We start from the raw sequence: 25,228 nt of genomic DNA, 5'->3' as shown, positions 1-25,228 counted from the left end.
GAAACAAAATCATCTTGGGCAAAAAAAGTGAGTGAAAACTTTCATTCTGAGCCCAGACTTCCCTTCCCACCAATCTCCTCTCCTATTTCTGGATATCATGTATGGAGTATGCATTGTACATACAGTATGGAGCATGTACTGTAAAGAATTCCTCCTCAAACCCTTTTCCGCTCTTGTTTATATCTTTCAGCGAAGACAGGGTTTTTTTTTTTTCCTAAAAAAGAAAAACCATCCACAGGACAGGGACGATCTATCTACCCTTAGTCTTCCAGTATTTAGGCCCAGAAGAAAAAGTTAGAATAGAGGGGAGGGGTAAATCAGCAGATGCAAAGTGGAGAAAGAAGGAAGTTGTTCGAGGGTGGTTTTCAATGCTTATGCAACAAAGCCAACCAAGGAATAAAGTAAGAAGAAGGCATACAAATTTCATGAGTGTTTCCTAAAAATATTTGCAATGTTGGTTTTCCGTTTTTATTTATAAAGGAAAGCAAAATAAGAGTTAATTTTAGATCTCTACCAAAATATTTCCCTATTTTGATTCCAATTGTAAATCTCATAGAATTAACTCCAGATAACTTTCTTTTTTGCTATCTGCATTTTACTCTGACCAGCCTGCTGTTTTTCCCCTGAGATTTTAGGAAGTGATGCAGGAGCACTTTGATTTTTTTAAAAACTGTATTTCACTAATCAAATTATCAGCTACAGTATAAGTTGTACATTTAAAGAGGCCTATCTTTTACTTTTCAGAAAACACATTCACTCAAATTTTCTTTCACTTTTCACGCTTAGTACTTGTATTTGGCTACTAACCATCAATTAGCTAGGTGGGTCTGGGTTAAGTATGACATTTACAATAGAAGCGATGAAAACCACATCCAGAATAAAGTCTTGAACACAAGGAACCTTATTTCAAAGAACATTTCCGGAGAGAGGGTGGAAATGCTAGTGACAACTAAGCCAAATAAGACGTACAGCCCTGCACCTCGTGCATGAGAAATTTTTTTTTAAACTAGGGAGAGAAACCAGAAGTAAGATGTAATAATCATTTCCTCACTTTAACACTGAAGGAGTGAAGAGCTGTTTTAGCACCGGCTAAAACAAACAGTTGGAGAATGGTTTATCGTTAACAGAGCTGAATATACTCCCAAAATGTACGTCCCTGGAATAATTTCTGAAAGGAGAGAAGGTAAGGTATATTTGACCAACTCACTACAGCTTTTAATAAGAATTGACAAAATGAGTAACTTGAAAAATGCTGAAGATTGCCGTGACATTCTACTGACCCTGGTGTACCTATTTTAAGGCTCTAAAATGCATCTACATGTTATTTTATATGTAAATACATGCATATACTTTAATCACTAACAAGCTTCTACTTGTTGAAGAGATATTGACAATTCCAAATGAAGATGAAAAACTGGGTTGTAAAATTGAGGTGGGCAGGGAAAACTTTAATTCCTAGCTACATCATCATCATCATCATCAATCGTATTTATTGAGAGCTTACTATGTGCAGAGTACTGTACTAAGCGCTTGGGAAGTACAAATTGGCAACAAGAAGAAAGTATTCTGAATTCTTTAATTGATGGACCAGAGTTGCTTTACTTCAAACTCCTTATTGAACTGAAGCAGTGTGGCCTAGTGGAGAAGTAACAGCCTGATAGACACAGGCTTCTAATCACAGCTCTGCCACTTGCCTGCTGTGTGACCATGAGCAAGTCAGTCAACTGCTCTGTGTTTCACTTGTAAAATCTGTAAAATGGGGATTAAATACCTGCTCTTTCAACTCAGAATGTGAGGCAGCGACTGTGTCGGACCTGATTATCTTGTCTCTACGCAGGACTTAGTACAGTGGTTGGCACAGAGGAAGCACTTAAATGCCAGTATTATTATTATTATCATCAATGTTATCATTATCATCATTATTATTACTGCCGGAAGCAGCATGGCTCAGTGGAAAAAGCACGGGCTTTGGAGTCAGAGGTCGTGGGCTCAAATCCCGGCTCCGCCAATTATCAGCTTCTCTGTGCCTCAGTTACCTCATCTGTAAAATGGGGATTAAGACTGTGAGCACCCCCGTGGGACAACCTGATCATCACCTTGTAACCTCCCCAGCGCTTAGAACGGTGCTTTGCACATAGTAAGCACTTATAAATGCCATCATTTTATTATTACTGTTATCTGCAATTCGCAAAATACAGAAAACAGGAGTCTCACAAATCACAATTTGAGCTGATGTGAAAATAAAGTCCATTTCAATATTAATGGAATGTATTTAAAGTGTCAACACTTTTTGAAAAGTCTATAGATTTATGGGCTTCTAGTCTGTAAATGTTAACAAACGGTGTGAAATGTATCTAGTGGCTAGAGAAGCCACTGTATTTTTTTTAAAGTGATTTACTTATAAACCCATAGGACAGAGTTGAAGCGAATCCTCAAGACAATCAGACCAATGCTAGAGGTCAGGTAGAACCTGAGGTAGAGTATTTCTTTCCAAGTTTCCCATTAAACGTCTTTAACTCAAGCATTGTGCTATTTTGCCAGCCGTAATTCTACACAATGGTTTAAGTTCTCAGAAACTGCTCAACGTTAGTGACCACGCTTGGCAGAATTTGTTGGAATTTTCACTTTTTATTAACCTTCCAACCTTACTCACGCTGATCTCAGAGGTTCATGATCTTATCAAACTCAGAAAATATTTACTACCTAAATGGTAACTGTTTCACTGAAATTACTGCCAGACCTAGAATTACATCTACCAAAAGAAAAGAGAAAAACACTGAGCTCCATGTCATAATCAGTATCTCTGATCTCTTCCTGCCCCAAAGCAATCCTGGTTGTCTTGCTCATCCCACAAATTCTGAAAGCTGCTGTAGATTTTTCTACATTGTGTGACTGAGTTGGGCAATGGTAAATTAAGGCCAGGTTGTAGGTCTGCCCACAGTGGAGCTTTGGAGGGAGCTGGGGGCTCGGAGGGGGGAAACTCTTGCTCCCTTGGATTTCCATCTGTGAGGGTGAAGTGTGAGAGTGAAGCTATTTTCCACCTTTAAGGCCTGTGGTCTGGACGCCCACTCTCTCGCTCCCTTCAGGTCTCGACCAAGGTGTGAGGGCTTTCAAACAGGGCTAAAAAGACCTACAGTCGGATCTTCCTGACCCACTAGATCTTCAAAGTCAGACTGTCACTCCCAAGCCATCCCCCTGGTTCATGTCTTCAAGCTGTATCCCTTCTTTCATTCTGTCCTTTCTCCGGTACAAGTTGGTAGCTCCACATCTGTCTGCACTATTCTTTTCTTGATTGGAAAACAGTATGTCACAGGGATGTCTTCTGCTAAGTGGCAGACCACTGCGATTTAAGGTAGGAGACTTGGTTTCTAGCTCCTGTTCTCTCCTCAACTGTGTGTCACCTTGGAAGAGTGATTTCCCCACTCTGTGCCTCCAGCTGTACAATGGGGATCAAAACACCTCCCCATCTCTAGCTCCAGGACTGGGAGCTAGTGAAGTATGTGGTCCAGTGGAAAGAACACGGGCCTGGCAAGCAGAGGACCTGGGTTCTAATCACAGCTCTATCACTTGCCTCCTGGGTCACTACTTCTCTGGGCCTCAGGTTTCCTCTTCTGTAAAATGGGAATTCATTACCTCTTCATTTTCCTATTTAGACTGTGAGCCCAAAACACTTGTTTTGCTTTGTTGTCTGCCTCCCCCTTCTGCACTGTGAGCCCGTTGTTGGATAGGGACCATCCCTACATGTTCCCAATTTGTACTTCCCAAGCGTTTAGTACAATGCTCTGCACCACAGTAAGCGCTCAATAAATACGATTGAATGAATGAATGAAAATTATGTCCCACCTAATCAGTTTATACCTACCACAGTTCTTGACACACAGTAAGCACTTAAAGACTATAATTATTATTATTATAATATAGGATATTGATCAATTTGGACCATCTAATTTTATCTACCAGTACTTTACCATTTATCACAAAATGCTAGCACAGGGTGATAGCACAGCTAAACATCTGCATGATCATCTTCTCGGAGTAGAAATGAAGTTAAGGAAGACATTTTCTTTAGCACATGATTTCAGGAGGATGCCCTCTCGTTCCATTTTTAAGTCACATGCTCTTAGTGCTGTACCATGAATGATAAACATTTAGGGCTAAGATCTGGTTGACCGACAGCATTTACTGGTTCTTAATGACCAATCCTTTAGATTTCACATATCCATCAACCAAAGCACCGTATATTCTGCTCACATATGGCCAGGAATCTGCTAGTTTTGATAGAGGGACTTTTACATTGCTTGCTTTTCATCAGTGTTGATTTCTCTGAGCTTATTTGTAGTGCAGGTCCAATCCCACAATGATTCTAAAACACCAAATGTACAGTTCGTCCTCAAAATGCAAATCATTTTAAGCATCATAATCTCAAAATTGTTCAGTTTTTTAAAAACGGTATTTGTTAAGTCATCATCATCAATCAATTGTATTTACTGAGCGCTTACTGTGTGCAGAGCACTGTACTAAGTGCTTGGGAAGTACAAGTTGTACTTGCACAACTTGTACAACAAGTTGTACCAGTTAAGTGCTTACTAGATGCCAGTCACTATATTAAGCACCAGAATAGATACAAGCTCATCATGGAACAGTCCGTGTTCCACATGGGGCTCCCAGTTTTAATCCACATTTTACAGATGAAGCAACTGGAGCCCAGAGAAGTGAAGTGACTTGCTCAAGGTCATACAGCAGACAACTGGCAGAGCTGGGATTACAACCCAGGTCCTTCTGATCCCAGATCTGAGCTCTAACCACTGGACCATGGTGTTTCTAATTGGAGAACTGGAACTGGGGAAGACGTGCTCTGTATCTGCCTGTAATACTAACCTCCCCAGTGCTTAGAACAGTGCTTTGCACGTAGTAAGTGCTTAATAAATGCCATTATTATTATTATTATTATTATTATTATTATTATTATTATGAGGTCATCAAGACCTTCATTTCAAAACTGTAAGGGAACTCTTCTTAGCACCCTCCATTTCCCTTCCTCAGTGAGCAGTTTAGCCTTGTATCCTGTCACCAGAGTAAAAGGTTCTTGTCTGCTAGGGTTTGGAGAGGAAACCGCTTTATAACAGACCACTCAACACTGTGGGAGGCAAGGGGTGATTTTGAAAAGAATTGCCTATGGAAAATTCAAGTTTAGTGTCCGATATCTATGTAGGACAAATCTAACTTTAATCAGCAATCAGTGAGTGGTATTTACTGAATACTTTGCCCAGAGCACTGATTTTTGTGTTTCCTTTATTATTTGCAAGTCTATTTTCATTTACATAGAATTAAAATAACCCAGAGTAATCATTCTTGCTGCTTAATGTCACAACATTGGAGGATGGGAAAATTTCTATTAAAAAGCTATCATCCAGGTTGCAACCATTTTAACCAGTTCATCACGTGCTAGCAGGAATCCTTTAGGAACATGAAAGTTGATGAAACATAATGATGATTTAATGAAGGTTACATATTTAGCATATATTAATAAGTGCTCAAATTATATTTTTCGAGTGGGAAAACCTTTCATTCAAAATGATAAATCAGTGATGTTTGAGTGCTTACTGTGTGCAAAACACAACGAATAAACTTGAGAGAGTACAGTACAGCTCTAGACTGTTAGCCTGTTATTGGGTAAGGATTGACTCTGTTTGTTGCCGAATCGTACTTTCCAAGCACTTTGTACAGTGCTCTGAACATGGAAAGCACTCAATAAATGACTGAATGAATGAATTAGCAGACATGAGCCCTATCTCAAGGAGATTACAATCTAGTGCGGGGAGACAGGCAGTAAAATAAATCAGACAGGAGGAAGTACTAAGAGTATAGAGATAAAAATATAAATACCTCAGGGGTTGCCTGAGTGGCACACAAGTGCTGAGAGGCACAAGGGGAAAAGGAGGATAAATAGGATGGGGAAATGGGAGATTAATCAGGGAATACCTCCGGGAGGATATATGATTTCCAAAGGCCTTTGAAGATGGGGAGAGAAGTGAAGTATGGACTAGAGAAGGAAAAGACTAAAGGCAAGAAGGTCAACAGGAAGCTGATGTGACAAATATGAGATGATATGCTATTTATGGTATAATAAATAGGATATGACAAATGTCCAGCCCAGCAGAGTGGCAGCAGAAATAAAGAGGAAAGAGCATATTCTAGAAATGTTGTGGAGGAAGAACTGACAGGGCTTTGGGCCAAAGAGTGGGAGGAGCCAAGTAAAATGCCATTAAAACGGGCCAGAGTGCCAGGGAGGATAGTGGTATCATCAACTGTGACAAGGAAGTTAAACAGAGGAGAGGATTTAGAAGAAAGAATAAGTTCAGCTTTGGACACTTTGAGCTTTCAGTATCAGCAGGACATCCTTTTTTTATGGCATTTGTTAAGCATTTGCTATGTGCCGGACACTAGACTGAGCGCTGGGGTAGATACAAGATAATCAGATTGGGCAAAGTCCATGTCCCACATGGGGCTCACAGTCTTAACCCCCATTTTACAGATGAGGTAACTGAAGCCCAGTGAAGTTAAGTGACTTGCCCAGTGCCACACAGCAGACAAGAGGTGAAGCTGAAATTAAAACCCAGGTCCACTTACTCCCAGATCTGTGCTTTTCCCACTAGGCCATGCTACGTATAAAAAGGCAGGAAGAAATCTTCAAGAAGAAGAAGAAGTCTTCAGGGGAGGAGAGAGGTCAGACACAGAGAGGTAGATTTGGGAGATAACAGGATAGAGGTGGTAACGGAAGTCTTGGGAACACTCCTAAGGGAATTAGTGTACACTGAGAAGAGAAGGAGACCTAGAACTGAACCTCTGGGATAATCACAGTTTAGGAAGTGAGAGGCAGAGCAAGATCACACAAAGGAGACTGACACCTGTTCCTCTTTAGCAGAGTGATTAGTATCCTCACCTGTCATGAGCGAAACTGGGTTTTGTTTTCCCAAGGAGGCAAACTTTTATTAATAATAATGATAACAACAATTTTGGTATTTGTTAAGCCCTTACTATGTGCAAAGCACTGTTCTAAGCACTGGGGAGGTTACAAGGTAATCAGATTGTCCCACGTGGGGCTCACAGTCTTAATCCCCATTTTACAGACGAGGGAACTGAGGCCCAGAGAAGTTAAGTGACTTGCCCAAAGTCACCCAGCTGACAATTGGCAGAGCCGGGATGTGAACCCATGACTTCTGACTCCAAAGCCCGGGCTCTTTCCACCGAGCCACGCTGCTTCTCTACAAGTACTCTGGAGAAGTACTGTGGCCTAGTGGACACAGCGTGGGCCAAGACGTCAGAGGGCCTGGGTTCTAATCCCACCTCTGTTATTTGTCTGTTATATGAGGTTGGGCAAGTCACCTAACTTCTCTGGACCTCAGTTACCTCAACTGTAAAATGGGGATTTAGACTGTGAGCCCCATCTGGGACACGGACTGTGTCCAATCTGATTACCTCAGTGCTTAATACGATGCCTGGCTCATAGTAAAATGCTTAATACTATCAAAAAAAAAGAGCATGGGCTTGCGAGTCAAGAGGACCTGGGTTCTAATCCCAGCTCCACCGCTTGCCTGCTGTGTGACCTTGGGCAAGTCATTTAACTTCTCTGTGCCTCAGTTCCCTCATCTGTAAAACGGGAATGAAGACCGCGAGCCCCATGTGGGACAACCTGATTTCCTTGTATCTACCCCAGCACTTAGAACAGTGTTTGGCACATAGTAAGCGCTTAACAAATACCATAATTATTATTATTATCATTACTATACTCCAAATAAGAGATTCATTAGAGATATTTTAAATGAATCTCATTCCTCATACTATCCTTGATGTTTTTCAGTTTCTAGTTATGCTTTTTGAAGAAGAAGATGGCCAGCCAATGCAATCAAAGTCAGTCTATGTTTTCTGACAACTCCCATCCAGAGGAATACAAAATTGCGGCACTGATCTTCTACAGCTGCATCTTCACAATCGGATTGTTTGTTAACATCACCGCCATATGGGTCTTCAGCTGCACGACGAAGAAGAGGACGACGGTCACCGTGTATATGATGAACGTGGCACTGCTTGACTTGGTTTTCATCCTCTGCTTACCCTTTCGCATGATCTACTATGGGAAGGGAAACTGGCCTTTTGGAGATGTTTTCTGCCGGATTATTGGAGCCCTCACCGTGTTCTATCCAAGCATTGCCCTCTGGCTTCTGGCTTTCATCAGTGCCGACCGGTACATGGCCATCGTGCAGCCCAAGCACACGAAAGAGCTAAAGAACATAAGCAAGGCTGTGCTCGCCTGTGTCGGAATCTGGATAATGACTCTGGCAAGCACAACTCCATTACTCTTTTTATACGACGATCCGGACAAAGATCCGTGCACCTGTCTGAAAATGCTTGATATCATCCACTTAAAAAGGATTAACATGCTCAACTTCACTCGGCTCATTTTCTTTTTCCTGCTTCCTCTGTTTATCATGATCGGATGCTACTCCACCATCATCCACAGCCTCATCCATGGCAGGAATTCTAAGCTGAAACCAAAGGCCAAGGAAAAATCCATACGGATCATCATTACTTTGATCGTGCAAGTTCTTGTCTGCTTTGTGCCCTTCCATATCTGTTTTGCTTTCCTAATGCTGCACGGCGGAGAGAACAGGTTCGATCCATGGGGGGCCTTCACCACGTTTCTCATGAACCTCAGCACGTGCTTAGATGTTATCCTGTATTACATTGTTTCTAAACAATTCCAAGCTAGAGTAATCAGTGTCATGCTCTACCGTAATTATCTCCGAAGCGTGCGCAGGAAGAGTTTTCGATCAGCCAGTTTACGGTCCCTGAGCAACATCAACAGTGAAATGATTTAAGAGCCCGCGGACGTTTTTTTAGCGAATTTAACAACTGAAGCCTGAAAGATGTTCCAGTGAGAAGTACATAAAATCCACCGCATTATAAGATTACCTCGATGAGGAAAAACTTTCAAAATAAGACTTATCTTCATCTTACAATAAAGCCAAGTCTTCCTTGTGATTTCAATTACCATGTTCTATTCACTACTTTCTGGTGTCCTGGCAAGTGTGGAGAGGAACCAAAGACAGGAGACGTCATCTCTACCACCTGAGGTTCCCACTGATCTGTTTTTCTCATGCAGACAATCTTAATTTCTAAGGGTTCACCTTGAATCCACTTTCCTTTCCCATATTGAAGCTTGGGAATGCCGGCCTGGGAGGCTGATATGATTTTTCAAGCTCTGGCTTGGGTGAGCTGGAGAGTTGTACTCTGGACCACAAATTCTTTGCTTCACATTTGTTTCCTAGCCCTTGGCTCATTCTTACGGGGCCTCTCTCCCAGATTCCCTCTGTTTGACGACAACCACATAACACCCAACCTGAATTTCTGCCCTATAAATGAAGCATGACATATATATATATGTCATATATATATATATATATAGGTTTACTCCTCTGCCTCAGTGATGAAACATAGCAGGGTGCCTGTCTAAAAATTAACGAGATTATCTCTCTGTAAAAGGAAGCCCCAGATAATATTTCTGAATATTGAGAAGTCGGAAAGGTAAATCCCCTATACTACAAAAAAACACTTCTCTCACTACAAAGCAACCAACTTTTATTAGGCTTGTGGATGCCCTGAAAATATTTTTCAAGAAATACAAGTTCCTCTGGACAAGAAGGTAGTAGATATTTTTTTCCAAGAATAAAATACAACCATGTCTGTTTTTATGGTACAAGCTGCTTACACCACATAGTATACAATATAGGAACATATTTCTAGAACTATTGGAAAAAGATCAAGTCATTAAATTTGCCCCACAAAAAATTGCTTTCCCATGCAAAAAAAAACAACCAAAAGAATTTAGATATGCTGTTTAAATTTAATCTGCAATTCTGAATTCAGCCTTGGAACAAAAATTCACAAACTTTTGGACTGTGTCCAATCTTATTAGCTTGTCTCTATCCCATCGCCTAGTACATAATAAGTACTCAACAAGTACCATAAAAGAATTTAAAAAAACTAAGAGATAAATTTAAAATAATTGAAGCATTCATTATTTCATTCACGTTCCTGTATTTACTATCTCTCTCTCTCCTTCCATTCTCTTGCCACTTGCCCCTTTGCGTTGCGATCCCACTGTATCATATGCAGGTGAGTAAACAATGGTTGGATTACTGTACTGTACTACCTAAATGGGAAAATTTAACCGAATACCACAGTGTTCATAACAGAGCCTAGCCAGTGATGTCTCGGTACCGAACAACTGCCTTTGAGCCATTAAGGATCTTTTCCTTCTTATTTTTCGTGAAAACAAAAGACACTTGGGACTTCAAGGATAATTCTGATTCCAGAATTGGAGTCTGATGGACTCAACTGAATAAATTATGTGTTACATTTCCTTTGCAGTTTCAGTTTCCCCCGAAGTACTGGACGAGGTCGCACATTTTTTAACAGTAGACATTCTAAACTCAAGGCCGGCTACACATCAGCGTAGCGTGAGAGGTAAGCAATGACCTCAGCCTATTTCCCAATAAATCAGGCACACCAGGGGTGGACAATGACTTGAACCTGAAAGCCTTTTAGCACATCAGTTGGCACAACACACAAAGTATTTGAACCCAAGACTTAACAATCAAATGATTACGGCTTTTATTGGGTACGGAATCTTTCATGTAGCGTTCACACACTTTACCACACTTATAACTTTGCCATCAAACTGGATGTGGACACTGCCTTGTGACTGATGCTATTATGTATCATTTACTTTCTAGCACATAGTTGTGGCTGAATGGAATGTACACCACGCAATCAATCGGTGGTATTTGTTAAGCGCTTACTGTGTGCAGAGCACTGTACTAAGTGCTTGGGACAGTATAATACAGAGTCGGTAGATGCAGCCCTATGGTGGGCTTATGGTGCCCACCCCTGATATATGGGAACAGGAATTTTGAAGTCAGTTTTCAAAACTGAAATCATGCCGAATCTTCAACACTTGTAGAATATGAAAGATAGGGTGGCTCTGTTCTAAGATGCTTCTCTGATACCCTCCGTGATGTTCCTGACTGGTGCTCATAATTCCCTGACAATGGGACTGGGAGTCAGAGGTCATGGGCTCTAATCCCAGCTCAGCCATTTGTCTGCTGGGTGGCCTTGGGCAAGTCATTTCACTACTCTGGACCTCAATTACCTCATCTGTAAAATGGGGGCTAAGACTGGTAGCCCCAAGTGGGACAGCGACTGTGTCCAACCTGATTAACTTGTATCTACCCCAGCAATTAGAACACTGTTTGGCATAAACTAAGCACTTAACAAATACCATAATTATTATTAAATCCATACTCAAGGAGCAGTGACCTGCATTCCACTGCCCCAGGTGTTAGAGAATAAATTCCCATTCATAGGATAGGAAAACTGGATTTTTTTCATTTTTGTTTTCTAAATTCAAAGCTAATTCTTAGGGATTTAACCCCATAGAAAACAACTTCATGGGGAAAATTCCCCAATAGAAACTCAACCCACAAGGAAAATTCCAATCTAGAAAAAATAAAAATACACAAACGTTGTGGGCAGGGAGCATGTCTACCATCCCTGTTGTACAGTACTCTTCCCAACGCTTAGTACACTGCTCTGCACAAAGGAAGCACTCGACAAATACCACTGATTGATACAAAATGGTTTTCTACATGGCAACTTTCCATGCAATCGGGGACTACGCCAGCCAATGTGGAGAGTTTTGATTTTTTTAGTAGAAGAGGACATACATCCTGCTTCTTCTTATTCCAAATGTGATGATGATAATAATAATTGTATTTCCTAAGCACTTACTATGTGCCAGGTATTGTACTAAGGGCCGGGGTAGAAACAAGGTAATTGCGTTGGACACAGTCCCTGTCCTACGTGGGGCTCCCAGTCTTAATATCCATTTTACAGATGAGGAAACTGAGGCCCAGAGAAGTGAAATGACTTGCCCAAGGCCACCCAGCAGGCAACTGGTGGAGCCGGGATTAGAACCCAGGTCCCCTTGACTCTGGGGCCCGTGCTCTCTCCACTAAGCTACGATGCTTCTCTTGGCAGAAAGCAGGATTGAGCCCTGAAATTGGGGAGGGGGGGAAGGGAGGGGTTCCTGCATCACCCAGCAATCCTGCTCAGGTTCCCTCAGGACTGCATTCATTCATTCATTCATTCAATCGTACTTATTGAGCGCTTACTGTGTGCAGAGCACTGTACTAAGCGCTTGGGAAGTCCAAGTTGGCAACATATAGAGACGGTCCCTACCCAACAGCGGGCTCACAGTCTAGAAGGGGGAGACAGAGAACAAAACATATTAACAAAATAAAATAAATAGAATAAATATTTACAAATAAAATAGAGTAATAAATACATACAAACATATATACAGGTGCTGTGGGGAGGGGAGAGGGCCCCACTGCAGAACCCAGTCCCTCAGAGAGATCAACAGCTTGAAGTAACAGAAAGCCTGGCACGGCTCCGCAGACTTCACTGCAGGTACCCCTTAAAAGGTGAGCCCCCTTTTAGACTGTGAGCCCACTGCTGGGTAGGGACTGTCTCTATATGTTGCCAACTTGTACTTCCCAAGCGCTTAGTAAGCACACAGTAAGCGCTCAATAAATACGATTGATTGATTGATTAAAACCGAGGGGGCAAATCAATGTTTTCAGTCAGTTCTATTTTTAGAGAACATTGAAAAAGTGAGCAATATTCAGGAACATTCTTCACTTTGACACATTATCCCGTGATTTTACTTCCTCCGAAAAGCTCAAATCATTTTTAACACTTGACGCTTGGGCAGAGGAACCCTTCCACCCATCCCTATTCACGCGGCCCTAAACCGAGCCGAGCCACGAAGAGTCACTTACAATCCAGAAGGCAGACTGCTGGCCGGGACCCCAAATGAATAGTACAGTGCTTCTGCGAGGATCAAGTCAAACAAGGCTGACAGAATCCAGGAACCCAATAAAAAGGACTGGAGAGGCAGAAGAAAATGAGAGAATTTCAAAAACATGAACTAGTAAGTTTGTCTGGATCTAATTTAGGTATACTTTCAAACGTCCAACTTTTTTTTTCCTATTAAAATAGACTATGCAGACTTTTGGCACATGGCAAATGTCTTGGGTAAGTATAGTTTCTAAATGCGTTGAGATCACGTATCTATTTATATTATGTCAACCTGAACAGCCATCTAACATAAAAAAAAAAACTAACAACTAGTCGGCCTGTCAGTCAACTGTATTTATTAAGTGCTTACTGTGTGCAGAGCGCTATAGGAAGCAGTTGGGAGAACGGAATATAACAATATAACAGAGTTTCCCTGCCCAAAACGAGCTTACAGTCTAGAGATGATAAGACAAGATAACTAGACTAGATGAGACTCTCTCCACTTAAATTCAAGAATCAGTAAGACAGCTTTAATTATATTTGCTGCAGTCAAAAAGCTGTTCAACTATTTAAGTACCTGGCTTAGAAAAAAACCCTTGTTCCTTTATGTTATCTTTAACCTGCATTCTAAAACATCACCTTCAAGAGTCACATCAAAAATGTGATTGTAATCATACTAGAGAAACTATTCCATGGAAAATTAAACAGACATAATTTCTGTAATACATAATCAAGCCAAGAGTCAATATAAACGACAAGCTTACTGCAAATTTTCTGCTGCCGTATCTTCTTTCAAATATCCGAAAGTTATAAATGAGCAGGCTGCTGCAGAATGTGTCCTTCAAATCAAGACAAATGATTCTTCCACTTATCAATCTCCATATCTACAAAGAGAATAATAATAATAATAATGGTGGTATTTGTTAAGCACTTACTATGTGCAAAGCACTGTTCAAAGTGCTGGGGAAGATACAAGGTAATCAGGTTGTCCCAAGTGGGGCTCACAGTCTTAATCCCCATTTTACTGATGAGGTAACTGAGGCTCAGAGAAGATAAGTGACTTGCCCAAAGTCACATGGCTGACAAGTGGCAGGGCCGGGATTAGAGCCCATGACCTCTGACTGCCAAGCCCGTGCTCTTTCCATTGAGCCAGGCATAAGAAAAGAACCAGGATAGTTCAGTTTCTTCAGTTTCCTTAAATAAACTGGTTACTTGGAACTTAGATAGCCCATATTCTCGACAACTAATAGCAAATCAATACAGTAAAATATAAGATTCAACTCACATTTCTGCTCCCTAAGCTACAGGGACAATTGTTTCAGATAAACCATCTCCTTTCAGGAAGCACTAAGATGCAAGTTAAATTTTTTTTTTTTTTTTTGGTAGGGGGCATTTTATTTTTTTGGTAATTCTCAGAGCTAACACACACTACATCAAACTCCACCCAACATTCCTGGCTCTGGGAGGAGAAAAAGTGAAATGATTTCATCAAATATGAAACAAAGTTTTGGAAAACGATTTTCCTTTATTGCTGAACTAAGTTGTACCTAAGCGGTTATCATTTAGGACTACAAAGTCCAAGAACATACTTCCTATGCAATTTACCAGAATGACGGCTTAAATAAGGAAGCTAATGAAAATCTAAAAATCTCCTTCAATATTCGTCTACAGGCACTTCAGTGTTGGGCTTGTCACAAAAATAATATTGAAAGCAAATGAAGTTGGTGACGGATGGTAAGCAGAAAGATTGGCAAACAAGGAGGGACAAATGAAATGGAATGCACCGTTTCTTCTTGGTAGAACATTAAGAAAATGCCCCAATTCTTGTGGTTCCCAAAGGAGGTGATTTGCAAACTCATACAAAGCCACTTTAGATTAGAACAGAGTCCCATTAAGCCCAGTGTGGGCAGGGATTGTCTCTCTTTATTGCTGAATCGTACTTTCCAAGCATTTAGTACAGTGCTCTGCACACAGTAAGTGCTCAATAAATACGACTGAAGTGAATACTACTTTACTCCATCCATCAGAATCTATCATTGAAGGAATATCTTGTGAGCCGGTTTCACTGACCACATCTATGTGACCTTTTCAAGAGATGTCAGAATCCACATAGTTCCCTTTTGCTTATTGCAGCAAGAGGTTTTTTTTCTTGGTACTTCCAAATTGATACAAGATGGTGTTTGATCCATTCTCATTCCCCTCACTTCCCTGTATCAAAGGGGAAGACTACTGACAATTGAAACAGAAATATGCTGTCTTTAGCTCAAGTACCACATTTCTTCAGTTCCATATTTCTCACTAAGCCAAATTTAAAAAGGTCACTGCAACAATTACTTCTATTTACAGAATTTGCTTTGGGAATCAGTAACTTCTGAACATTCTTTCTTGATATCATTGCTTACAGCAGCTTTTTTTAAACAAATTTTAGGGTCTGAAAAGGCATTTGTGTCCATGTACAATTGAGATCAATTTGAATAATGATGATAATAATAATAATTGTGGTACTTGTTAAGTGCTTACTATGTGCTAGGCACTGTACTAAGCGCTGGGGTGGATACAAGCAAGTCGGATTTTCCTCCCATCTCCCATCAGCCTTAATATTTATTAATTCAGTCTTTCAACTGTATTTATTGAGCATTTACTGTGTGCACAGCACTGTACTAAGCGCTTGGGAGAGTACAATATAACAATAAACGACACATTCTGTGCCCACAGTGAGCAGAGGCGGAGACAGACAGCCTACAAATTAACTCCACCAAGCCAATGCAGTAATACACAGGAAATCTTGATAATAAGGTTGGCCCATAGGGAGACCTTCCTTAAAACCCAAGGAAACAAAGACATTACAACATGACCTTTTCATTATCATTAAATATGAGCAATAATTCTTTACAATGAGGTTGAGCCTGTGTTACCGGCAGGAGGTCTATTTTTATAAGCTTAATTTTTTCTGGCAAATTCCTCACCTGAAAATATGATCCCGATACGGTAAATGTGCTACATTTATTTCCTAATAATAATAATAATGGTATTTGTTAAGCGCTTACTATGTGCCAGGCACTGTACTAATTTTCTAGACAACATCAGTCACTTCCCTTGAAAAATGATTTGCTAATAGTAGGTAACTGGGACAATACTGTGATACCTGCTCATGTAGGCTGTTTCTATGGACCGTGTCTAATTGAAAAACTGCAAATAGCAAGCTATTAGATCCCAAATAATCTTGGTACCATAAAGGAGGAAGCCCCAGAGCCCTGAACAAATTGCAAATTCATGGCCCAGCCCCACTTCTTCATTATTTTGCCCTCCTTCACACATTCCCTCTTGAAAAGTGCAGCAAAGTACTTACCTGAAAATCATCCTTTACAGCACGTAGATTATAAACGAAGTACTTCTGGTAATGTTGAAGGAGCAGTGTCAATAAAATGGACAGGGCACTTGGAACTAACAGGAGGCTCTTCGACAAAGGTGCCTTATCTTTAGGAGAGAAAAACAAAACCATCTATCAGCATCATTTTTCTTGACATCTGAAAATCGAGTTAGTGGCTAACGTATTTCTTGTAGCTACACTTTATTTTCCTTATAGAATGAAATTACAGCATTTCTTTCTAATTAAGTCAGGTCCCAACACCACCCTCAATATCAATTTTCTACTCCAACACCCTAAAACCCCACCCCACTACACCTGTGAAAGATCTATTAATCTTAGGAGTCAAGAAAAATTCACCTTCCCAGTCCCTCGATCGATGGCATTTATTGAGTACTTACTGTGTGCAGAGCACTGTAATAAGCACTTGAGAGAAAGTACAATATAACAGAGTTAGTGATGAAACATAGCAGGGTGCCTGTCTAAAAATTAACGAGATTATCTCTCTGTAAAAGGAAGCTCCAGATAATATTTCTTAATATTGAGAAGTCAGAAAGGTAAATCCCCTATACTACAAAAAAACACTTCTCTCACTACAAAGGTCCTTCTAACTCCCAGGCCTGTGCTCTAGACACTAATCCATGCTGTTTCTGATTCATTCATCCATGAATACATCATGGACATTATAATAATAATGGCATTTATCAAGCGCTTATTATGCACAAAGCACCATTCTAAGCGCTGGGGAGGTTACAAGGTGATCAGGTTGCCCCACAGGGGACTCACAGTCTTAATCCCCATTTTACAGATGAGGCAACTGAGGCCCAATGAAGTCCAAAGTCACACAGCTGACAAGTGGCGGAGCCAAGATTTGAACCCATGACCTGGGACTCCAAAGCCCGTGCTCTTTCCACTGAGCCACGCTGTTCGGCTTGTGCATCCCACTGCCTTATGCATTTCTACTCCCAGATGAATCCGGTGTACTTGAAGAGTAATGGACAGATAAGGAGCAATTTATGGGACCTGCAGGCAATGCAAATCCTCGCACTTGGCCAATCCGCCAGTTCACAATTCATGCGTGTGTGCTTCTCCGTATGGGTGGATGTGTTTGCGTAGGACCAGAAGGGCACATACACATATATTCCTTGACCATGGGAGAGAAGCAGTGTGGCTAGAACACAGACTGGCTGTCAGAAGGACCTGGGTTCTAATCCTGGTGACCTCGGGCAAATCACTTAACTGCTCTGTGTCTTGTTTCCCTCACCTGTAATGGGGATTAAGACGGTGAGCCCCATGTTGGGACACGGACTGCGTCAAACCTGATTATCTTGTATCTATCCCAGCGCTTAGTAGAGTAACTGGCACACAGAAAGCGCTTAACAAATACCATTAAAAAAATAAAGACCAAAGTCAAAAGACTTGGAGTACTTTCGAGGCTTCTCCTGGTCAAGCAGGACCTGAAGAATGACAACGTGTCTGTCAGTAAACCTTTCTTCCCCTTCATCCACCAGCTCATAATGTGAACCAGCTATCAGGATTACAGCACCAGAATAACACTAATAACAATAATGATGGCATTTATTAAGCGCTTACTATGTGCGAAGCTCTGTTTGAAGCGCTGGGGAGATTACAGGGTGATCAGGTTGTCCCACGGGGGGCTCACAGTCTTCATCCCCATTTTACAGATGAGGTAACGGAGGCACAGAGAAGTTACGTGACTTGCCCAAAGTCACACAGCTGACAAGTGGCAGAGGTGGGATTTGAACCCCTGACCTCGGACTCCAAAGCCCGTGCTCCTTTCACTGAGCCACGCTGCTGCTCGTAATAAATAGCACCATAAATAGAATTACTCCGTGAGACTTGACTTTCACACAAGCACACAACAGAACCTCCAGGAATGATGAGTGCATGTTGGACACTGGGAGATATTTAGGCCCTCGTGGAAGTTTGTGTGGTGCGTGCAATATTTTTGTGATTCTTCACGGTCTCTACATGACTGTGAGTAGACAAAGCAGTGAGAATGCTGTCCTATGCTTTAAAAGTGAGTAGAGAGTATCTCCATGTAGATGCTTTTCTCAGTTTCATCCCAAATATGGCACGAACCCTTCAGTTATTTCACCAGAGAAAGAATTCAAATTCTTAGATGCCCACTTCCTCTTAATGCCTGGGCATAACAGTGCAGGTGACACCAATATTCAAGAAGTGTTACACAGGCTACTAATTTAAGGGTAAGTTGTGCCTTCCACATTGCAGGTCTGGCTATTTACTTGGTCCTGTTAACCTAATTAAATGACATTTTCAGATCCTGGCAGCCCTGATTGTCAGAGCTCACTGTGGGCAGGGAATGTGTCTGCTGTTGTACTGTACTCTCCCGAGCGCTTAGCTCAGTGCTTTGCACATAGTAAGTGCTCAATAAATACAACTGAATGAATGAATGAGATCACAACAATGCACTTGGCAAATGGAATGGCATCAGATTTTAATTGCCTCTTGCTTCAGGTGAAAAAATGAGTAGGTGATTTTGTTTCAGAAGCCTATGTGTACGACCAAAAAACCTTCCCCAGGTTAGCACTTTTTGACCTTTATCATCATCATCAATCGTATTTATTGAGCGCTTACTGTGTGCAGAGCACTGTACTAAGCGCTTGGGAAGTACAAGTTGGCAACATATAGAGACAGTCCCTACCCAGCAGTGGGCTCACAGTCTAAAAGGGGGGGGGGGGGGGGGGCGGAGGGGTTGAGCTTTCTCTCTTTCATATCAATCAACTGTATTTACTGAGTGCTTACTATGCGCACAGCACTGTAATAAGTGATTGGGAGAGTTCAATGCAAAACCTCCGTCACCAAAACCTGCTGGTTTCACCTCCACAACATCGCCAAGACCCACCCTTTCCTCTCCATCCAAACCGCTACCTTGCTGGTTCAATCTCTCATCCTATCCCATCTGGATTACTGCATCAGCCTCCTCTCTGATCTCCCATCCTCCTGTCTCTCCCCGCTTCATTTTATACGTCACTCTGCTGTCCAGATTATCTTCGTACAGAAACGCTCTGGGCATGTCACTCCCCTCCTCAAAAATCTCCAGTGCTTCCCTGTCAACCTACGAATCAAGCAAAGACTCCTCACTCTCGGCTTCAAGGCTGTCCATCACCTCGGCCCCTTCTACCTCACCTCCCTTCTCTCCTTCTGCAGCCCAGCCCACATCCTCCGCTCCTCTGCTGCTAACCTCCTCACTGTGCCTCATTCTTACCTGTCCCACTGCCCACGTCCTCCCCCTGGCCTGGATTCCCTCCCTCCACACATCCGCCAAACTAGCTCTCTTCCTCCCTTCAAAGCCTACTGAGAGCTCACCTCCTCCACGAGGCCTTCCCAGACTAAGCCCCCTTTTTCCTCTTCTCCTCCTCCCCATCCCCCCTCTGTCCTACCTCCTTCCCCTCCCCACAGCCCTTGTACAAATCTGTAGAGATTTATTACTCTATTTTACTTGTACATATTTACTACTCTGTTTTATTAATGATGTGCATATAGGTATAATTCTATTTATTCTGACGGTTTTGACACCTGTCTACATGTTTCGTTTTGTTGTCTGTCTCCCCCTTCTAGACTGTGAGCCCGTTGTTGGGTAGGGACCGTCTCTATATGTTGCCAACCTGTACTTCCCAAGCTCTTAGTACAGTGCTCTGCATACGGTAAGCGCTCAATAAATACGATTGAATGAATGAATACAACTGAATGAATGAATGAATACAACAGAATTAGCAGACACATTCCCTGCCCATAATGAGCTTAGAATCTAGAGGGATAAGCAATAATATATAATTTAATGATTCACTGATTCATTCAATTGTATTAATTGAGCGCTTACTGTGTGCAAAGCACTGTAAGAAGCACTTGGAAAAGTACAATATAACAACAGACACACTCCTGCCCACAATGAGCTCACAGTCTGGGGGGGCGTGGGGAGATAGACACTGATATAAATAAGTAAATAGATAAATAAATACATTACAGATAAATTAAAGATATGTACATAAGTGCTGTGGAGTTGGGGTAGGGTGACTATCAAGGTCACAGAGTCATTTTCACAGGCTCAAAATCCATGTGTAGCTCTGAAGATGAAGACACAATTGATTAAGAAGAATCAACTTAGCACTAACTGTTACTTTGGAAACAGCTTGGACTATCACGCCTTAGAAATTATTATTTTAAATAGGCTGCTTTAAATCCCAAACCCTACTAGTGGAAAACCAACTCCTGAGACTGCCACACTATCTGTTCTGGTTTTTCCAATCTTAACAAACACTGGGAGATCTAAACTTAAAATTCTTACTTGGGCAAAGCGAAGCTTTTAATCCTCACGGTGACACTGAAAAAGTGTATAAGGGGCTGCAGTGACTGTTATTCAAATTAATTTCTATTGGGTGATCATCACTTCTACAGCAGGGCTATCACTGTGGTTTGTCTTTTTGTTTTTTTTTTAAACTTAGTGAAGTACACAAAAATAGCCCAGCACCATTTCCTCTAGGTGTGGTTTTAAAATCTGAATTGAAACATACTAAAAAATGGTTTTAAACCTTCCTCATCAGGTAAAGGTATTATGAACAAATTTAAGATATTAAAAAACACATGCATTATGCATCCACATGCCAGCCAAGTAAGCTTCCCCACACTTTCATTCATTTAGTAGTATTTATTGAGCTCTTACTGTGTTTAAAGCACTGTACTAAGCACTTAGCACTGTACTTGTCCTCTAGACTGTAAGCTTGTTTTAGGCAGGAAATGTGATTCCTTCTCATGAGGAGTTTACCATCACAGCAGGAGACAGATATTACAATAAACTGCATACAGGGAAATAGTGGAGTGTAAAGGTATGACATGTACATAAGTGCTGTGGGGAGCTAGGAGACGTGATCTGACCTGGTTATTAAAAAAAAATGGTATTTATTAAGCGCTTACTATGTGCCAGGCACTGTTCTAAGCTCTGGGGTGGATACAAGCAAATCAGGTTGGACACAGGTTGGGCAGGGAGGAAGTTAGAGCAAAAGGAGCGAGTTGGGGGGAGGTGGAGCTGAGGAAAATGGGGGCTCAGTCTGGGAAGACCTCCTGGAGGAGATGAGCCTTCAGTAGGGCTTTGAAGGGAGGAAGTGTGATTGCTTGGTGGATTTGAGGAGGGAGAACATTCCAGGCCAGAGGTAGGACGTGGGCCGGGTGTCGACGGCGGGACAGGCCTTTTAGACTGTGAGCCCACTGTTGGGTAGGGACTGTCTCTATATGTTGCCAATTTGTACTTCCCAAGCGCTTAGTACAGTGCTCTGCACATAGTAAGCGCTCAATAAATACGATTGATGATGATGATGATGATGATGACAGGCGAGAACGAGGCCCATTGAGAAGGTTAGTGCCAGAAGAGCGGAGTATGCGGACTGGGATGAAGAAGGACAGAAGGGAGGTGAGATAGGAGGGGGCGAGGTGATGGAGAGCTTTGAAGCCAATAGTGAGGAGTTTTTGCATGATACGGAGCTTGATAGGCAACCACTGGAGATTTTGGGGTGGGGGGGGGGGGGTGACAATCAATCATATTTATTGAGCGCTTACTGTGTGCAGAGCACTGTACTAAGCGCTTGGGAAGTACAAGTTGGCAACATATAGAGACAGTCCCTACCCAACAGTGGGCTCACAGTCTAAAAGGGGGAGACAGAGAACAAAACCATACTAACAAAATAAAATAAATCGAATAGATATGTACAAGTAAAATAAATAAATTAATTAATAAATATGTACAAACATATATACATACATACAGGTGCTGTGGGGAAGGGAAGGAGGTAAGAGACGTTTCTGTACAAAGATAATCTGGGCGGCAGAGTGAAGTATAGACTGAAGTGGGGGGAGAGAGAGGAGGTTGCGAGATCAGAGAGGAGGTTGCGAGATCAGAAAGGAGGCGGATGCAATAATCCAGTCCGGATAGGATGAGAGACTGTACTAACGTGGGAGCGGTTTGGATGGAGAGAAAAGGGCGGATCTTGGAGATGTTGTGAAGGTGAAACCGGCAGACAGGTGTGTGGCCTTCCCAGACTGAGCCCCTTCCTTCCTCTCCCCCTCGTCCCCCTCTCCATCCCCCCATCTTACCTCCTTCCCTTCCCCCCAGCACCTGTATATATGTATATATGTCTGTACATATTTATTACTCTATTTATTTATTTATTTTACTTGTACATATCTATTCTATTTATTTTATTTTGTTAGTATGTTTGGTTTTGTTCTCTGTCTCCACCTTTTAGACTGTGAGCCCACTGTTGGGTAGGAACTGTCTCTATATGTTGCCAACTTGTACTTCCCAAGCGCTTAGTACAGTGCTCTGCAAACAGTAAGCGCTCAATAAATTCGATTGACTGCTCTTTCCATGCTGATTGATTGACAGCAGTCATATTGACAGAGTACTGGTTCTCTGAGAGCAGGTCCTTATGTCCAAGGGGCCACCCTGATGGCAGGGCTTTTGGGGCTCCAGACTCTTTCTTTTCACCACACTGAATTCTGCTGTAACTACAGCACAGAGAAGTTAAGTGACTTGCCTGTGGTCACACAGCAGACAAGTGGTGTGCTCAGACAAGCAGAGAAGCAGCGTGGCTCAGTGGAAAGACCCTGGGCTTTGGAGTCAGAGGTCATGGGTTCAAATCCCGGCTCCGCCAACTGTCAGCTGGGTGACTTTGGGCAAGTCAGTTAACTTCTCTGGGCCTCAGTTCCCTCATCTGTAAAATGGGGATTAAGACTGTGAGCCCCCTGTGGGACAACCTGATCACATTGTAACCTCCCCAGCGCTTAGAACAGTGCTCTGCAAATAGTAAGCGCTTAATAAATGCCATTATTATCATTATTATTATTATAAAGCCACACTGCTTCTCTCAGGGTGAATAAAAGCCTTATGGCCCCACTATAGGAAGTAACTGCTTGTTCTGTTGGTAAATTTCACTCATTCAATCGCATTTATTGAGCACTTACTGTGTGCAAAGCACTGTATTAAGCGCTTGGGAAGTACAAATCAGCAACACATAGAGACGGTCCCTACCAAACAACGGGTAGGAGGAGGACCACAAAACTGAGTCCGTCAAAGGATAATTCCTCTAAACTATAAAATCTACAGGAATCAAGCAACTAAATTTAAGGTGCTAATGATTACATAATGAGTGAAATAGACGCCATTAATGCAGTGACTGTGGCCCACAGAAAGCTTGCTAGACCATGTTTACCATCTTGTTTCGGGAACTGAACTGTCCAGATCACTGCAGGACTTTGATACAGTCCTAGAAACTTCACCCCCCAAATTTCAATGTGATAAAAAAAAATCAATCCATCGTGTTCACTGAGCACTTACTGCTTGCAGGGCACTGTACTAAGCGCTTGGGAGAGTGTAACACAACAATATAACAGATCCAATCCATGCCCACAACGAGCTTACAGTCTAGAGGGGGAGAGAGACATTAATGTAAAGAAATAAATTAAGGATATGGACATAGTGCTGAGGGGTTGGGGAATAAAGGGAACAAGTCAGGACAACACAGAAGGGAGTGGGAAAAGTGAATAAGAGGGCTTACTAGGGGAAGACCTCTTGGAGAGGATGTGCCTTCACTAAGGCTTTGAAGCGGGGGTACAGTAATGATGTGTTGGATATGAAAAGGGAAGGCATTCCGGGACAGAGGCAGGACGTGGGCGAGAGGCTGGCAGCGAGACGGATGAAATCGGGATACTGTGGGAAGGCTAGGATAAGAGGAGCAAAGTGTGCGGGCTGGTTGTAGTAGGAGAGTAGTGACATGAGTTAGAGAGGGGCAAGCTGATTGAGTGTTTTAAAGCCAATGGTAAGGAGTTTCTGTTTGATGCAGAGGTGGATGGGCAATGAGTGGAGGTTCTTGAGGAGGGAGAAATCACGGACTGAATGTTTTGGTAGAAAAACGTTTCAGGCACCAAAGTGAAGTATGGAATGGAGTGGAGAGACAGGAGGCAGGGAGGTCAGCAAGGAGGCTGATATAGTTATCAAGAGAGGGATAGGCTAAGTGCTTGGATTAACAAAGTAGCAGTTTGAATGGAGGGGAAAGGATAGTTTTGAACAATGATGTGAAGGCTGAACAGACACACTTGTAATATATGGGCCCAATCCCTCCAGTTAACAGCAATTCTGTGAATCCAAACTCAGCCACGTCCTGAGGCAATGATGTAATTATATCTTTTTTCCTTACAGGATGTTTGCTCCTGTAAGGAAATCAAAATCAATCAAAATTGTTCCCTTCCACTCCAACCCATAGCCCTTAACCAATTTTTGCATCACTACAGACTCAGGTTTCAGTGGGACAGGTAGTACTTGAAGTATTCACCCCATCTTGCCGGCAGCAGCCCCGCTAGAACAAATAAACCACTGAGCTCACGCTCTGGTTGTCTTCAGAGATACCCCCGCAAAAAACCTTCTGGGGTTGACTTTAAAGACCTCTCTAGGTGACCAAAATATAAACTCACTTGGTTTCTAGAAACAAAACTCTATTAGGTTGTTTTTAGGGCAACAGCTTGGCTCACTTGCCTGCCACGTGGCCTTGGGCAAATCACTTGACTTCTCTGTGCCCCAGGTTCCTCATCTGTAACATGGAGATTCAATAACTGTTCTCCTTCCTATTTATTCATTCATTCAATCGTATTTATTAAGCGCTTAATATGTGCAGAGCACTGTACTAAGCCCTTGGGAGAGTACAACACAACAATAAACAGTGACATCCCCTGCCCACAACTAGCTCACAGTCTAGGGGCGGGAGACAAACAGCTATACAAATAAATAAAATTACAGATATATACATAAGTGCTGTGAAGCTGGTGGGGGCGGGTGGGAAGAGCAAACGGAGCGAGACAGGGAGACACAGAATGGAACAGGCAAAGAGTAATAGAGGGGCTTAGTCTTAG

General features: G+C 42.1%; 2 protein-coding genes across 2 annotated transcripts in view; one reads left to right on the top strand and one right to left on the bottom strand.

Moving 5' to 3' along the window:
• The window catches only part of UBAC2 (UBA domain containing 2), a 220,097-nt gene that overhangs the window by 176,174 nt on the left and 18,695 nt on the right, over nucleotides 1–25,228 (bottom strand). The window contains exons 2-4 of the mRNA XM_038759511.1: nucleotides 16,271–16,398; nucleotides 13,686–13,805; nucleotides 12,903–13,009 (exon numbers count right to left, since the gene is read on the bottom strand). Coding sequence (XP_038615439.1) covers nucleotides 12,903–13,009; nucleotides 13,686–13,805; nucleotides 16,271–16,398 — 355 coding nt within the window. The remainder of the gene's footprint in view (nucleotides 1–12,902; nucleotides 13,010–13,685; nucleotides 13,806–16,270; nucleotides 16,399–25,228) is intronic.
• On the top strand, nucleotides 1,118–9,402 carry GPR18 (G protein-coupled receptor 18). The gene is made up of 2 exons (XM_038759512.1): nucleotides 1,118–1,183; nucleotides 7,862–9,402. The coding sequence occupies exon 2, from the start codon at nucleotides 7,890–7,892 to the stop codon at nucleotides 8,877–8,879; it is 990 nt and encodes a 329-aa protein (XP_038615440.1). The 5' UTR covers nucleotides 1,118–1,183; nucleotides 7,862–7,889; the 3' UTR covers nucleotides 8,880–9,402.

The sequence above is a fragment of the Tachyglossus aculeatus genome, chromosome 17 (genome assembly GCF_015852505.1).
Source record: "Tachyglossus aculeatus isolate mTacAcu1 chromosome 17, mTacAcu1.pri, whole genome shotgun sequence".
In the NCBI taxonomy this organism is placed as follows: domain Eukaryota; kingdom Metazoa; phylum Chordata; class Mammalia; order Monotremata; family Tachyglossidae; genus Tachyglossus; species Tachyglossus aculeatus.
Note: the sequence above shows the minus strand (reverse complement) of the source record. Positions and strands in the feature narration are given on the sequence as shown.